This window comes from Typha angustifolia, chromosome 14, assembly GCF_048772165.1.
Source record: "Typha angustifolia cultivar Huaian chromosome 14, ASM4877216v1, whole genome shotgun sequence".
Classification (NCBI taxonomy): domain Eukaryota; kingdom Viridiplantae; phylum Streptophyta; class Magnoliopsida; order Poales; family Typhaceae; genus Typha; species Typha angustifolia.
In genome coordinates, this window is record NC_133252.1 from 9,518,477 (window position 1) to 9,534,347 (window position 15,871).

The 15,871-nt window shown below is 34.1% G+C and overlaps 2 protein-coding genes and 2 non-coding genes across 7 annotated transcripts; 3 read left to right on the forward strand and 1 right to left on the reverse strand.

Moving 5' to 3' along the window:
* Positions 1-2,513: 2,513 nt before the first annotated feature.
* Positions 2,514-2,585, forward strand: TRNAC-GCA (transfer RNA cysteine (anticodon GCA)). The gene has a single exon. It is a non-coding gene; the product is annotated as a tRNA-Cys (tRNA).
* A 279-nt stretch (positions 2,586-2,864) lies between these two features.
* LOC140776165 (uncharacterized protein C24B11.05-like) lies at positions 2,865-5,415 on the reverse strand. 2 transcript variants are annotated; one of them, XM_073119776.1, is made up of 8 exons: positions 5,345-5,415; positions 4,665-4,727; positions 4,440-4,505; positions 4,171-4,268; positions 3,961-4,086; positions 3,506-3,823; positions 3,350-3,415; positions 2,865-3,160 (listed from the first exon to the last, which is right to left on the reverse strand). In XM_073119776.1, the coding sequence occupies exons 2-8, from the start codon at positions 4,708-4,710 to the stop codon at positions 3,011-3,013; spliced, it is 870 nt and encodes a 289-aa protein (XP_072975877.1). In that variant the 5' UTR covers positions 4,711-4,727; positions 5,345-5,415; the 3' UTR covers positions 2,865-3,010. The 2 variants fall into 2 exon arrangements, with proteins under 2 accessions (XP_072975877.1, XP_072975878.1); XM_073119777.1 differs by having other exon boundaries at positions 5,335-5,404.
* Positions 5,416-6,005: 590 nt separating this feature from the next.
* Positions 6,006-6,077, forward strand: TRNAH-GUG (transfer RNA histidin (anticodon GUG)). The gene has a single exon. It is a non-coding gene; the product is annotated as a tRNA-His (tRNA).
* Positions 6,078-6,749: 672 nt separating this feature from the next.
* LOC140775625 (pectin acetylesterase 3-like) lies at positions 6,750-15,831 on the forward strand. Of its 3 annotated transcripts, XR_012106789.1 has the most exons (14): positions 6,750-6,897; positions 7,235-7,401; positions 9,149-9,231; positions 9,316-9,445; positions 9,548-9,621; positions 10,127-10,213; positions 10,288-10,412; positions 10,592-10,652; positions 10,836-10,889; positions 11,005-11,082; positions 11,325-11,430; positions 11,521-11,666; positions 12,483-13,395; positions 14,702-15,831. XR_012106789.1 is itself a non-coding variant. In XM_073119006.1 (12 exons), exons 1-12 carry the CDS (start codon positions 7,083-7,085, stop codon positions 12,594-12,596), a joined length of 1,377 nt encoding a protein of 458 aa, XP_072975107.1. In that variant the 5' UTR covers positions 7,072-7,082; the 3' UTR covers positions 12,597-13,396. The 3 variants fall into 3 exon arrangements, 1 of the variants encoding a protein (XP_072975107.1); XR_012106788.1 differs by lacking the exon at positions 6,750-6,897 and having other exon boundaries at positions 7,072-7,401; XM_073119006.1 differs by lacking the exons at positions 6,750-6,897; positions 14,702-15,831 and having other exon boundaries at positions 7,072-7,401; positions 12,483-13,396.
* Positions 15,832-15,871: the final 40 nt, after the last annotated feature.

Sequence of the window (15,871 nt, forward strand, 5' to 3'; positions counted from 1 at the left end):
TTATATATACATATTTTAATGCACACGGTTTTTATATGTATGCCTCTTAAAATACTAGCATTTAAAACTTGAACAAATTAAGACATAAAACAAAATTATTCTTATTCTACATTTCATAAATATTTATAGTTACGAGTATTTATTATTTATTTTTATTAAATTATTAAAATTTAATTTGAAAAAAAAATTAATTGGATATCTATATAAATAATATATGTTTTACAGGGGCATATAAGAGATTTTCAAAGGGTATATAAATAAATAAAAACTCAAAGATTTATTATATGTAGATGTATAAAAAATTATTTTATATGTTATAGTACGGTACTATTTATATTTAAATTATCACTTTCTGTCTCTAATTTACAGGTCTATTATCTATTGAATATATTCTATTCCTCTTTGCTATATATATATATATATATATGAACTAGCATTCAATTCATTTTTCATATCTTGTAAATGATGTATATAACCTATGAATTGATATACACCAAAGAGAGGTAATGGTAGGGATAGAAAATAAAAGGGTGGAGATGAAACTGAATATTTATTGTCCTCCCTAGAGTCACAATCATGCTCTTTTCAATAGGTTTGTTAATAACTCGATATTTTTTATTGATTATAGCTTCTGTATTTTTTAATGATATAGAGTAAATAGAATCAAACATTTTTTGTATCGCTACGAATATAGACATTAATTCATGAAACTCTTCATTTCCAACTCTATAATAAATCCCAAGATTTATGAAAGCATTTGTATTGCAATGTTTTTTTCATATTTGTATCTGGAATACTGTTGCTGAGAATCTATCACAAGTTTGCACATCATTTGCACTCCTTTCAAGTGGTTAGTTTCAATGTCTTAAATGGTGAGTCATATATCAAGCTCTTTGAGCTTGAGTAATCTTCAGTGCTCCCATAAAGTTTGCTATTTATCTGATAATAAAATAGCAGCAACAAGAGAAATTACAAGTGAAGACAATGGAGTGATACAAATTGCAATAAGATAAGTATAATCATATAGCATTATTTTGTACATATTTTTATAAATAAAGTAAATGAATATCATGGGAGTTATAATAGTTTAATATTTTGTGTGTCAATTATTATAAACCTCAAGGTCTTGATTGGTTTAGGGTTAACCGAGATAAGAGCTTTGAAGTTGAAGATTATGTTGTTGCATTTTCTCCAAATTTTTCACTAGATGATAAAGATGAGGAATTCTTACAGCTTATAAAGAGAATAAGATAATTAAGGATCTCCCCGGTCAACCTAAAATTCATGACCCAAATTGATAGTCAAAGTGAATCCTAACTTCGAGATAAAGCTATTGATCACTATGAGAGTATAGGGGTGATGAAAAAAGATATTACACAAAATTTATTTTTTTGTCACAAAGGGCATAAGAAAGAGGCTTTGTGATATATTTTATAGCTAGATTAGATCTACTATGAAGCTTATCAACTCTAGCCAGCTAGAGAAAGATTTTAAGCTTTGAAAGATGATGGTATCTTCAAATCCCGAAGAAGTTAGTGAACTTCACACCTAAGAAGTTAAGAAGGTACTAGTGAGAATTAGCTAAATAATTGTTATTGCCTTATTGGTAATGAATCTCCACTTAATCTCATATAGTGAATCATCAATAGCAACTCCATAAGCTACGCTTCTAATCTCCGACAAAAGCAACAACCTTATTGGATCTTTTAAATAACAAAAATAAGGAATATAGTTCTCGAGAGGAGAATCTAGGTTTCTAAACATTCGGAATGTTAGAGATAAGTGGGAAGACCAGCTTTTAGTCTAGATATTAACCTAAGTTCTATTACTAATTTGATACAAAACACCTCATTTGAAGCATTTTTTGATTTGATAACATCTCTTCAAAAGTATGAACATGAAAAATAAAAAAAATTCTTTCAATGGGATATGCTTTTTGTAAGAGTGAAGGACCAAGTTCTTTCAACATAGATCGCCTTAAATATTGCGAAGCTTCTATCACCGGTTATCCATCAGATTTAAGTTTTGATTAAGGGGATTGATAATTCCTAAACCTCCCTAGTCTTTAGGCTTGCAAACAGTCTTCTAATTAACTAGAAGACTATTTGCATACCTTTCTAATTAACAAGAGAGTTAATTTAGTAACATATTAAAGTTTACAACAAATCTTTTTAACTCTTTTTCTCTTTATTATTTATTTTTATTTTGTTATTTTTAGTTCACTGCTCTGATTTTGTCTTATCCAATTGGCCTATATTTTACCATTTATTATCTAAAAATATTTGGGCCACACTTAACCTAATATGAAATAATGTGTTGCAATTCGATTCAAGTCTAACTAGTGTATTACTAGATGCGTGTCAATGCATCGATTACATGAGTTTGACAATTCTGATAATACTCATCCAAATCTTTGATATATTTTGAGCCTAATTGTCGTTGTTGAATATGAGGAATTGATGGGTTTGATTTCTAAATGAAATTTATTATGTAATCTCGCAATAAGTATAAATGGGTCCATAGCTCAGTGGTAGAGCATTTGACTGCAGATCAAGAGGTCACCGGTTCGAACCCGGTTGGGCCCTATCTTTATTTATATTGTCTTTTTTCATTTTAGTTCTTTTTTTTCTACACATGAAAGTTTTCAAGTTTGCTAGTATCATAAGAAGAGACAATTATTCCCTCTAGTTGTGTACTGTTTCTACTAGATTCTGAAAGCCTCTTTGTCTTCTCCATTTCTTTTGCCTGAACCTGATCTCTTCTTCAGGCTCTCAGGCATAAAAGCTATAGCTGCATCAAATCTCAACCTGATCTTTAGAATGTATAAAGCATGTCATTGAGCTAAAAAAATGAAGAAAAGGATAGAGGGAGAATCCTTGATGATTTCTTGTTATATATTATCGACCTTCAAGTAAAGGAAGGAATACATTTCTTGTTAAATATTATAATGGAAGTTACAGTCCCCTCGTCTTTGTTATGTATCCTTAGATGTTCATATTGTCTGAAATTTTCATGCCAGGACTACTGTTTCGACCGCAGTCGATGGAAGAACTGCATCAGATTGATCGTCACCTTCCCATATCTCCGGTAGCGCTTCCTTGATGTTGTGAATGCTCCCTAGTGCATGATCAGCCCCTGGCACAAGAACTGAACTCCCCACCTGTGTCATAAACTTCCTGTTTGTTAACTTTTGTGCAGGCTATCATGTTAGGTGCCATTTTAAATGCTTCTCCTACACTTTCTAATAATGAAGAGCATGGATTTAAATTGTGGAAAATAGAATCAAGACATGCAATTTTGCGAAGAAGGAAAAAAAAAATAATTAATTTGATGGAGTTGAGCAGCTTACGATGACTGTATTGAAACCAGCAGCCTTTCCTGCAGCAATGTTACGAGGACTATCGTCGAAGAAGATCTGAAAGTAGAAGAGTTTGAATTGTTAAAATGTCATTTGATTATATATCTGTAATTGAGTAGTTTCTATGAGTAATTCACATAGTCTTACTGTTCTCTTGGGATCAGCATTTGCGATGCGAATAGCAGCTTCCATCGCTTCGATGGAGGGCTTACATAGTATTGGTGATTTAGAGTTCAAACCATATGTCACGCCACAAGCAGTGGCAGCATTTTCTGTTTCACAATTGCTAGAAAATGCATGATCATTGTCAATTAGAGGCACAGGAGTATTGATCTTATCAATGTTTTCACACGACAAAACCGGCGGATTGAGTGTTTCGAAGCATATGACACCCTCGAAACAGTCCTCTAATCCCAACCTGCTAAGAACTTCTGCTGCATGATTCTTGTCAGCATTTGTGAATATCTGCAGTATAATTGAGCTAAGTTTAGTTTCTTTGAAAGGAAATCATCACCTTAAAAAAAATCTAGTTAACTTAGTTGCTTTAAAAGATTTAATAGCCAGCCATGTTTTCATGGGCTCTGTAAACTGGTTACACATACTATTTTCCTCTGCGGCATTGAAACTAGTAGATTCCTCAGCACTGGATCAGGTTTCAATATGTCATATGGCAGTCTTCCATGAACATAAGCATGAAATTCATCGTTGTCGAACTCGAAACCTAATGCCTGCAGTGTATATTGGAGTTTAGACTAACACAATGTATAGAAGACTACCTATGTGAAAAAAAAAAAAACAATCAGAGAGTGTACCTTAAGGCCGGCCATCGTCGTACCATACTCCCTATACAATTCCAAGCACATCTGTGGGACTTGACTTTCTTCAATTTGGAGATGGTGCTGCATGTAATCTGCAAAGTAGACATAATTTAGTAGAGGTAATATCAAGTATCTTAGGGAGGCTTTCAGTCTGGACCTAAGATACTTGAATCTTAGAAAGAAAGAAAGATAAGGATGTGGTAAATTTGGAATGTATGTAAGACAAGCTTGCTTTCTCTCCATTTTGTAAATCTTTTGCTTACCCTGTATATTTTTCCGACACGCTAAGTTGATGCCTGAACTCAACGGATACAAGGTGTCATCCATGTCTAAAGACAACAATCACAAGAGGAAACATCATATCATGCATCAGGTTTTAGATTATCAATGGAGGAAATTTAATTACAGAGTCGGTTTGATTCTGATTGAAAGGAAGGGAATAATTAGAATAATTGTCATATATATTGATAATAAGATTGTATTATTACCGAAGAGCAAGCAGTCATACTTGGCTCCATCAATGGCACTCTCCATTTGTGACAGTCTTGCACCTGCAAAGAAAATGTAAATGACAAAGAGGAGCAAGTTTGCATAAGAAGTAGGAAGTGTGATGCATCCAATAGTCTGGATAATGATCATTTAGAAAGTGATATCCGCCTTTCCTTAAATATACACAAAATAAGACTTCTGTTAAGTGTTGTAAGAGTTCCGATTATTTAGGAGCGATCGGTAGTTTGCTGGTTACTGTAAATGCTGAATTTGAATAGCAAAGCCTACAGACGTATAAGAAGCTGTGAACTAAGAACAAGTTCATTGCAATTTGGAGAAAGAAATTGATAATAAATTGAGCCATATGAGAATGTCTTTGGAATAAAAGAAGTTGCTTCTGAAGCTTTAGTAGTTTAACCAGACCTTTGTTAATCGGTAAAAACAAGTTGGAGAAAATCCATTTAAGATGCATATAGAGCTTACTTAATAACATACAAGTACTCAATTTACCTTACTCTTGTCCTACTTTTGCATCAGACCTCCTCACACTAAAAAGATTTCATTATGAATGCAAGCAAAGTTTGAACTCCAAGAGAGGCATCACACAACAAATGCAAAGAGAAATTGCTCATGAAGAAAGGAGAAAGAAGGAACTAAATAGACGCATACCCCCAATTACCTCTAACTGGAGGAAAGAATCACTGCTTGCAAACTTCAGATGATGGTGTTAGCATTGGTGCAGTAGGTGGTGTATTTATAGGAGATTAAAGGTATGGTGTGTGGAGAATCTAAACACTTGAGTTGTTCCATTGGGTGAATAAAAGGATATCATATATCCACTTGGAATGATTCAATTCCAATTCCTTCTATATGTTTCTGGTTACTTTCATATGAGACTCAAATAGTCTCCCTAAAAGAGGCCAAAAGTTAGAAATGGGCATGCATGCCAACGAGTTCTTAGCAAGAATGCATGTTCCAGAAAAACGAAAAATAAAAATGAAAAAGGTTATATAAACTCTTGAGCACTAATTTAATTGCTTTAAATTTATATCAAACTCTGTTTCAGTTAAATTAATAAACTATGACTGGATGGATGAAATAGTTGGCATATGCTGCTCACAATTTGCCCCTCGATGAAATTCCAAAGATTCTGTAGAAGAAATCCAACTATCTTTAGGTACCTCTGAAGCATATTTACCCTCCAACAGGAATAAGGAATGAGGTTCACTTGGTAATATTCTTTCGAATCTTGGTTTAATTCCATTATTAAGAATAAATGAATAATTTGACTAGTTGTCAGAACATTATATTAAAATTTCTTATAATTTACTGCTGCGAATGTGGCTGTAGTTTAGTGGTTAGAATTCCACGTTGTGGCCGTGGAGACCTGGGCTCGAATCCCAGCAGCCACAATTTTTAGCGCTTCTATTGATTTTTTTTATAATTAAGTTTAATTAAATTTTATCTATTTAAATTTTTTTTATTATTTACATATATCTATTATTTATTTAAAATTAATTTAAATTATATTTAATAACAGATCGTGATAGAGAATTATATTTACATTGAAGTTTATCTCCCAAAAATTAAATTTAAATAATATCTCCTATAATTAAGGCGTAATTATATCTCGATCTGTTATATAATTATAGAGAATCATAATTATATCTATCATAATCATATCTAAGAGAAAAAATTTAATGAAATGTAATCTGAAAATTAGACACAGATAGGTAAATATTTTTGACTAATATATCTCTTTTCTTTTAAGTATCGTGGTTTTCGAATAGGTAAAGAACATATAATGGACTATTATAAACATTACATTAAGATTATAAATTTTATTATAAATGTTAGATTAAGATTATAAATTTTAAAGGGTTATCGAAATATTTGCCCTTTTTTTTGATGCAATTTTGTCATAATGAACCCTCGATCTTCCGTAATTTTCCATCAAACGCACCCTTCGAGCCAAAAGAAGGTAAAGCAAAGGGTAATCTTTCTACTAGATGCTGGAGATCATTCCTGTCGGCTGTCGAATGTCGATCCAAGGACCAAGGCAGAGTTTTGGCTCTTTCTTTTGGTCCGGAATACAACGAGACAAGCTTCCTCTCAGCGGCATTATATCATATTGTTTAATGGCAATAGGAGGAAAGGTAGTTGAAAAGAAGGGTAAATTGCAGAGTCACGTGCATTCACCGAACAGCATTGGTGATGCAGCATCTCGTCGAGGTTGGAGGCGGAATTTATTTTTCAAGTCTTAGTTAGATTTACTTTTCTAAGTCTTTGGTCAAGTTTATACTTTATTTGCTAGTTGAACTTATCTTTTAGAGTTGTTTCAGAGTAGGAATTTTAGGTTTCAGAGTTTGTTTAGAATTGGTAAGCATGTGGATAACACTTACATATGTACTAGTCTTATGTTAAAGCAATTCACACATTGTGAGAGATTGGGACTCTGCCTTACCGTCTGCGCCAATTTGTTTCCTTTCGCCAGAGCCCTTTTGTCTCTCTCGGCTTATCCACTTCCATCCTCTTTCATTCCCTTCGTTTCCTCCTCTGTTGTTCCCAGGAGTGGAGAGGAGAAGGTGAAGAGAGAACCCATGAAGGGTTTGTGGGTAATTGGGCTTCTTGGATTGGTTATGTTGGGATGGGCTCAAGGTGGTGAGCAAGGGAGTGCAAGCAGCCCCCTGCTGGTTGAACAGACTCTCATAGAATCTGCTGCTGCCCAAGGAGCTGGTATTTTCTTGTTGTTTCTCATGTGTCTATTAGTTGTTTGTTTTTGTTTTTTCTTTTCTTGTAATTTAAGTTTGTTTAGTTGCAGTAAGGAAGAGATTAAGTGAACCAAAGTCAGAGAGGATAGTTGTTTAATTCCCTTAAAACTTTTTTCCCTATTAGTTGGCTACCTTTACTGTCATCTCATTAGAACTTAACTGAATCTGATTTTTCAAACAGTTCTTTTGTTCCGATAAGCTTAAGTTGTAAGGTGATAGATGACCAACAATGTACATTATGCCCTAACATTCACCATTGTATATCTTGTATCCTGCACATAGACAGATGATAGATAATAGGATAATTCTTGTCATTATGACCTCCAATGTTTGTGATACTGGCTGAGGACTTCATATGATCATATCTCTTACAATATTTGCTATCCTCTACAATTTATATTCATTTAATTTTTCAACTATATATATAAATCCTTTTGATTAATTTGGTCAGATATGTAATCAACATAATTATTTTGTCAAAACAAATTTTCATCTCTTCTATCTCCTGTTACTGCTACATGAAATACTATTTATATCCTCTTTCTATATTCCTTCAATTAGTGGGGTTCAATTTTGTATATATTTCCTGCTAAGTATTTTATAATAATATAATAGAATATAATATAGCAATAATAAGAACAAAAGGATGCATATATATACAAGGTGTAATGTCTTCTCATTGTAAATAGAGGGATTTATTTGGTGAAGAGGTGTATCTAAGAGATGCATCCTTTGTTCCAAGTGTGCTTAAATGACCTCTATCTATAAAAGGAGAGAGAGCAAAAAGTAGAAAATGAGATGATATATTTTCCTTACTACTTTCTTGCAAAACTGAAATCTTTTGAATGTAATTTTTTTTTTCTTATGGGGTGAGAATCTTGGTTCTCAAGATATAGAGGAGTGACAACCCTCCAAATCTCTAAGCTGAGCATGTATCCCTTAGATAGGACTTTCAGGAGCCCATCCGCATTGATATGGGGAAGTCACTGTGTTAAAGGAAGCTCCAAGGATCTACATCAATCAAACTTTGTTTTTATGTTATCTTATCTTTATACTTTACCCCTTGATAAATTTGTCACATTTCCAAAAATCCCTGGCTCCCATCCAGCCACAATTTAATAATTTGTTGATACTTTTTAACTCTTGGTCTTGATTGTTTTGATATTTTCTTTAATATATATGGTATTGCACTATTGCTTTATGCAATATTATTGTTAGAAAATATTCTGATGGAAGGCCAACATGTAACATAATATTTCAGCATAATATTCAGATCCTTCAACAGTGAAGGCCAACATAACTTTCAGTTTTTAGACATTGAAAAATAATAGAATTATGTCAACTCTCATTCCCAGTCTCTCTGAAGCTAGAACTTATTTAATCATCGATCCTTTTTTCTAGTTAATAAATACAGAAAAGTAGCATGAAAGCTGAAATATTATGTCTTCTTTTCAGTTGTACATTTTGTCAAATAGAACCTTGGATTGGTTTAAACTTGTCTGAAAAAGATCTGCTATCAAATTAGATTAAAGAACTTCCATGCATCATTTTTGTTTTTTCATAACAGTCGATGTCTATGTACTGACTAAGATGACTAGAATGATTCTTTGATACTCTCTTGTTTATTTTCAGTTCACGTTTATGTCAGTCATAATTCTGTGATATTTTGGTGAGAAAGAAATGGTAAAGGATTGTGATTGTTTTGTGTACAGTTTGTTTGGATGGAACCCCACCTGCTTACCACCTTCATCGAGGCTTTGGATCAGGAGCTGACAATTGGCTTGTTCACCTAGAAGTGAGTTTAAATAGATCTCCACATGCAAACTCTTTGCTCTCATGTTGTTCTGTGATAAGTAATTGAATGCTATAAACCATATAGGGAGGAGGCTGGTGCAATGATATAAGGTCATGTGTATTCCGTAAGACAACTCGTCGAGGTTCATCGAATTACATGGAGAAACAGATAGCTTTTACTGGGATACTAAGCAACAAAGCTGAGGAGAATCCTGGTATTGTCTTCATCTTTGTACATTTTTTGTTCTAATACAGCTATCTGTGTCTTTTCAATCCCTGGTTTCCTCCCATAATGATTTCTTCTGTGATGTTCACAGACTTCTATAGCTGGAACAGAGTAAAGGTTCGTTATTGTGATGGTGCATCCTTCGCAGGAGAAGGCTATGATGAGGTTAGTAGGTTTATTTGTAACCTCAAATACAATTTTGATACTAGTAATTATGGACATTGGTGTTTGCAGCTTTATAATTCACATTTGGCAATCCTCTTATTCTAAATCTATCTCAATAGAGAGATTCTGGAATTTTGAACATCAACATTTTTTTAGGAATGTCTTAAATGATCATATATCTTTCATGAGTATTTACATTACTAACTTGACATAACAATGAAAAATACCTTGATACTATTCTAGTGTACTTTGTCGAGGAGTTTGATCTTTCTAGATCATTTGTTCTATAAATATATTTAGTATTTTTTCAAGTTTCTTAACAAATATGTCACTCATGTAGGCAACTACTTCTAGTTCTCTTTCTTCTGTCAGACTCAGATGTGTACGTCCTAGTAAATTTATAATCTTAGTCAATTTTTGTATTTGCATATTTCCTCTTGTGCCTTAGTTTTTTACTTTTTAGTTCTATCACATTCTGTTTTATGTTTCAACGTTGTAAATGTAGGCATCCGGCCTTTATTTTAGAGGACAGCGTATTTGGTCAGCTGCTATGGAAGATCTGATGTCAAAAGGAATGAGTTCAGCCAAGCAGGTTGTTTTTCATCTTGTGCAATATAATTTTCTCATGCTCATACACCAATCATTTTACGGAGTTGTCATTTTCAGGCCCTTCTTTCTGGATGTTCTGCTGGGGGTTTGGCATCAATAATACACTGTGATGAGTTTCGGGCACTGTTTCCAGGCAACACTGAAGTCAAGTGCCTCGCAGATGCTGGCTTGTTCCTTGATGCGTATGACTCCTCATGAACTGTTATGATGCTTCATTAAATGTTATGATGCATTCCCATTAGTTTCATTTGAACAAGTTTTACAAGTACAAAGCTACTTGAAATATTTTTGACTAACTTTACTTGTGGTTTTGTGTATCTGCACTTCTCATTTACATATTGCATATGTATATCAACTTCAGTGTTGATGTAGCTGGTGGGCATACCCTGAGATCCTTTTATGAAGGTGTAGTGAACCTGCAGGTACTTTTGCTACAATGAGTTTATTCTACAAATAAAGGAGCAAATGTTTTTCATCTATTCACTCTGCTGTACTTTATTTACTGGATGTGCATTATGATTGTTCATGGTTTTGGTTTTGGAATTACATCAAAGTCAACTCTAATATATTTCTACTGTCTTGTGGGAAACTTTCATGGTATGAAGGGAGGAGTTAAGAACTTGCCAGAAGCATGCACTGCCCACATGGATGCAACTTCGGTAACCTTAGTTTATCTACAATGCAACCATTGAATGGAAAGCACTAAAGCAGAGTGGCATACTAACTTACCCTTCTGTTTGCTTTTCTTTCTTTTTTGTTTCCTTTCTTCTATAGTGTTTTTTTCCAGAGAATTTAGTGGATAATATCCAGACCCCAACTTTTCTCTTAAACACGGCATATGATGTATGGCAGGTACTCACCAATTTTAGCCTGCAATATGAGTTGTTGTATGGCAATAATGTTTCACAGAACTGTTTATTATAGTAATGATGTCATGATCTGCAAATTTCTTTTGTTTCCTTTTATATTTGGAATCTCCTTCTCTTTTCAGTATGTCACTGGTTAATGGGTAAAAGCGCATAAGCGTCAACAATTTCTGGTTACCTACTGCCTGTCTGACAACATGTTCATTTCCTCTTCTGTTAAATTCTCAGCTCCACGAAAGTTTAGCCACTGGTAATGCTGATCCTCATGGTTTTTGGAAAGAGTGCAAGTCAAATTATTTGCGTTGCAACTCAACGCAGATCCAATTTTTGCAAGGTACCTATTAGCTTTGTTTCGTCAATATTCTGCACCATGCAAGATGATTGCCTGTAACATGGAATTGTGCATGAATGGGGACTTATATAGGGTTCAGGAGCCAAATGATTAATGTGGTAAATGCGTTCTCCAAGTCCAAGGAAAATGGTTTATTCATTAATTCTTGCTTTGCTCATTGCCAATCTGAGAGGCAGGACACATGGTATCAAGATGATTCTCCTACAATCTCAAACAAGGTACAACTACTTGTTTTCATTTCTAGAGACAGATAAAAATTAGCATATATTTATTGAAAATAAACTAGAGGAATATATTTTATTCTCTGTCCTAATATTTCTGCTTGGTTATGTGTGTTCTGTTTTCGTTGGTTACAAATTATCTACTAGACAATTGCAAGAAAAGCTTGGCTGAATTCAAAGTAACAATATGGTTAGACTCGAACAAAATCTTCATTATGAGGAACTGCAGACATCTTGGGAGCTCCAATGAATCTATTTGAAATCTTAAATTCTATTTTAGAAGTCAAAGAAGTGTGCTGCATTTCTAAAACAATAACCAGTAGCTAGTTTCTCATCTGCAAAATGATCACATTATTATTCATTTCCAAGATTTCAGTTGGAGAATCTTTATTAGATCACATGCTTCACTATCTACTATATGGCTTCTTTCTCTTTATACTGTTGTTAGTCATCATTCCATTAGTTTGATTGTTATGGTCACTGCATGGAGGATAAATTGTTTCAACATAGATTCAACAAATTTTCATGATGGAATTTTATCCTGCATTAGTTGTACTTCAAGGATCATCTTAGTATACAAAATGGCCAATAAGAAATAATTACTCTTTACGAGAAATAAAAGATGTGACATCTAGCAGATGTTCTTCAATTGTTGTCAATCATTATCTGGAGTTTCGCCTTAGGATCTCATGAGAGTAACTCTTGTTGCTTACCATAACCTGGCTGCTATACCAATGGAATGATTTATACTTGCATAGTTACTGATATTATAGTCTTCAACTTGATGATATATTTAATTGGTAATCTTTGCAGAAAATTGCAGTATCTATTGGTGATTGGTATTTTGATCGAGCAGAAGTCAAAGAGATCGATTGCCCGTACCCTTGTGACAACTCCTGTCATAATCTTGTATCATCAGGATCATGATTCTTTTGTTTAGTTTCAACTTCTAGCTATAGTTGTATCTGTTTGAGACTTTGAGTCCTATTTTTCTCCGAAATAATTTTTCTCAGAAAGAAATAATATTTCTCAAATATGACCAAAGAACAACAAAGCAGTTGAAAAATTGTGGTCAGCAAATACTCTCTTCCTAGTACACCTAATGGTCCTGCCCAGAATATATTCTAGCTAATAGGTATAATATTTTCAAAGATAATTTGACTATGATATTGTCCCTTATGTTGCCAATTTATAAATTCAAAAGTTGGGTCTGAAATATACATGAAAAGTACATGGTGGTGCTGACTCTTCAACTGAATCTGATTCACTGCCAACTTGTCCTCAAATTTTGCTAATAGATAGGTGCCTAATGAAATTAGGTATGCAAACATCAGGAGAGGAACTGTCTAATTATTAAATTATCGTAACCGTTGAAACTGTTTGAAGGTTAAGAGAAATGTAATAACCAGTCAGATAGTTATAGGAGGTCATACAACTCACTGACACGAGGATTATATGGTGATTCAAACTAGATTCTATAATGAGAAGCAGAGGTTTGCAGTGTGCCATTATGCAACGTGAACAGGGTATGGTTGGATGTTTCTTTCTAATAACATGCTCTCAATCTGAACCTTCTGATCCTTCCATTGTAATGAAAGTGTGTACTAAACAAGGACAATGTTTCTTGTTGTCATAACATTCTGATGCTCACAGCTTGTTTTCAGATTTTGCGGCTAGTAATTGAACTTGTCTTCTTCCAGAGTACCAAAACCATTTCGTTTCTGAGGTTGGTTGGAAGTTTCAATCTTGTTGTAGGAGGAGTTTAAATTTGTTGCAACAGCTCCTATTTTTCTTTTTTCTTTTCTAAAGTTTGTAATGGAAGTAATAGAGGTTAAATTTCAGCAGATCATAGAGATAAGGAGGGAGCCATTTTTATCAAATTCTTTCCTGCTGGAAGTATTGGTTTAGATGCCCAACTTTATATTCAATTGAACAGACTCTGATCATGATTATCTTCTACTTCATGTTTATAGTAGCTTTAGATACTCTGTCTATTTCATGAAATTAAAATCATTCTTCATATGCCCATGAGATTCCTTTATTCTTGTAAGGACAATCGTAATACTGGAAACATTTATAAGAAGGGAACATAGCATATTGATTACAACTTAAATTTATTTGGAAGAAATCCAATCTCTCTCTCTCTCTCTCGCTATGTCTGAAAAGACAAACTTGGAAGGTGACAAGTACAGTGAAAACATTACTAGATTTCTGTGGAACTTCTCAATGTTCTCATACAGTAGAAGATAGAAAGATGCCTTAGTTGAGGAATACAGAAAGATCTGTAGGCTGCTCTGCTCATAGTTTACTTTTTCATCTAGAGCAACTGTTTGAAGCTCATTTGTAGTTCATCCTGGAACTTCTGGTAGGTGATGACAATGGCATCCCTATAGATTCTCTTAATATCAATTAAATAAGCTGCAATAAGGTAGTGAGATCACAACTATGTAAGATTTTTAGGACCGGTGACACACTTTCCATGCAACCAGCAAGAATTAGCACTTTCGCCTCCGCGGCGCTCGTCCTGTTGATGTCGACCGGCATTAACCTCTTCTGTTGGTCTGTCCAACTCAATTCATATGGTCCCTTGGGGACTAGATTCTCTTAATTTGACACACTCTTTTGTCCAGCAAGCCAAAGAATCTAATAGTACTCCTCCACATGCATAGCAATTGACAAGCAGAGCAGCCAAAATAAAAAACAAATGTGGCTACATGAACTTGTTCTATGTGTGATCAACTTGTTATATTTATTCCTAAATAGAGTGCCCCCTACCGTAGTTGGTTACTGGATACAATACTTGTGTGCATATTAGCATGTCTTGGTTTGTAGTCTGTTATAGCATCCTCATCTCTTGATAGTAAGCTCAATGCCTCTTTATCTCTTTTAATTTTATTTAAATCAGTAGACCATTTGTTTTCTTGATTAATTTGATACATGTGATGAACTTTCATTTTTCGAGAATCTCATCGCAATCGTATCGATTGTGTCAAGAAAGTAGTAGCTAGTGATGCAACTTCGTTGATGAGCAGGAAAAGAAAGAAAGCCCATGGAATTGAAGTTCAACTTTGAAGAGGGAAAAGATTCTTCCAAGTAGGAAGCTGTCCATATCTTCTGGTTCCAGTCCTCCTGTTTCTTATTTTCAAATCTCCTATCCATTAATCATACAATCTTATGAATGGAGAAAGACATCCATGAGAACAGGAAATATACTGTTCTAAAGGGCCCTCCTGACAATACAAGCAACAGAAAGATATACTGGTCATGTGTATGTTGGATATGTGAAGAAACAAGATGGTGCAGTCTCTGTTTCAATAGAAACTAGTGTGGAGAGTTTTCTTTCTTTTTTTTACATAGTAGTGAATCTCTTGCTTTGCTTCTTTTTCAAGTGTCAGTCTTTATAACAGAGGAACAAGATGCCTAGGGGGGAAAAGGAAGCAGATGTATTGTAAATAGAGGTCACTGTCCATTAACAAGGAGTTACATAGAGCAGTAGGTTTCAGTTTTTATCTTTTTCTTCAATCCATCTCAGTCCTTTTGCTTTCAAGGCCTTGCAAATTAAGTTGAGATTATTTTCAGGTAGCTATCAACTGGGTAAACAGGAGGTAGACAACTATCTTGTTCCCAAAAGCAGGCACTGTGCCACAACCTTCATGGAAGTAAATGCTCAAGAGTGCTTGAAGTTGAAATATTTGATTCTCTTGCTTCTGACAGGAATATGGTACCTTGTTTTACTCAAAGCCATGCATTCCCAAATTGAGGCTGATGCTAATAATGGTTATACAAATCAGCAAATTGGAACATTACAGTGAAAGTAAAATAAAAAGAAAGAAAGCAATGATTCTGATTGTTTACATGACAAAGTAGCAACAAGTGAGTGGCAAAAACAATGAAATTACTATAATAAAAAGGGACAGGACGGTGAAAAACATGCTTTATTCTCTAGCATATCTCCCCACCTTCTATGAACAAAGGTGGGATGGAACTTACCACTATGCACAAAAGCTCTGTTTTCCTGTGTCATGAGGCCTATATACAATACAAGAATCTATTGAGGAAACACATCTGGAGAGTATGGGGAGAAGCCTTCTTACTTATTCATGCTTTTATCGAATTGAAAACTCCGCTTAAAAAAGAAAAAAGAAAAAAAAAGAAGAAAAAGTGGGGGGGTTGCTGCTATATACTTCTCTCTCTGTCTCCAA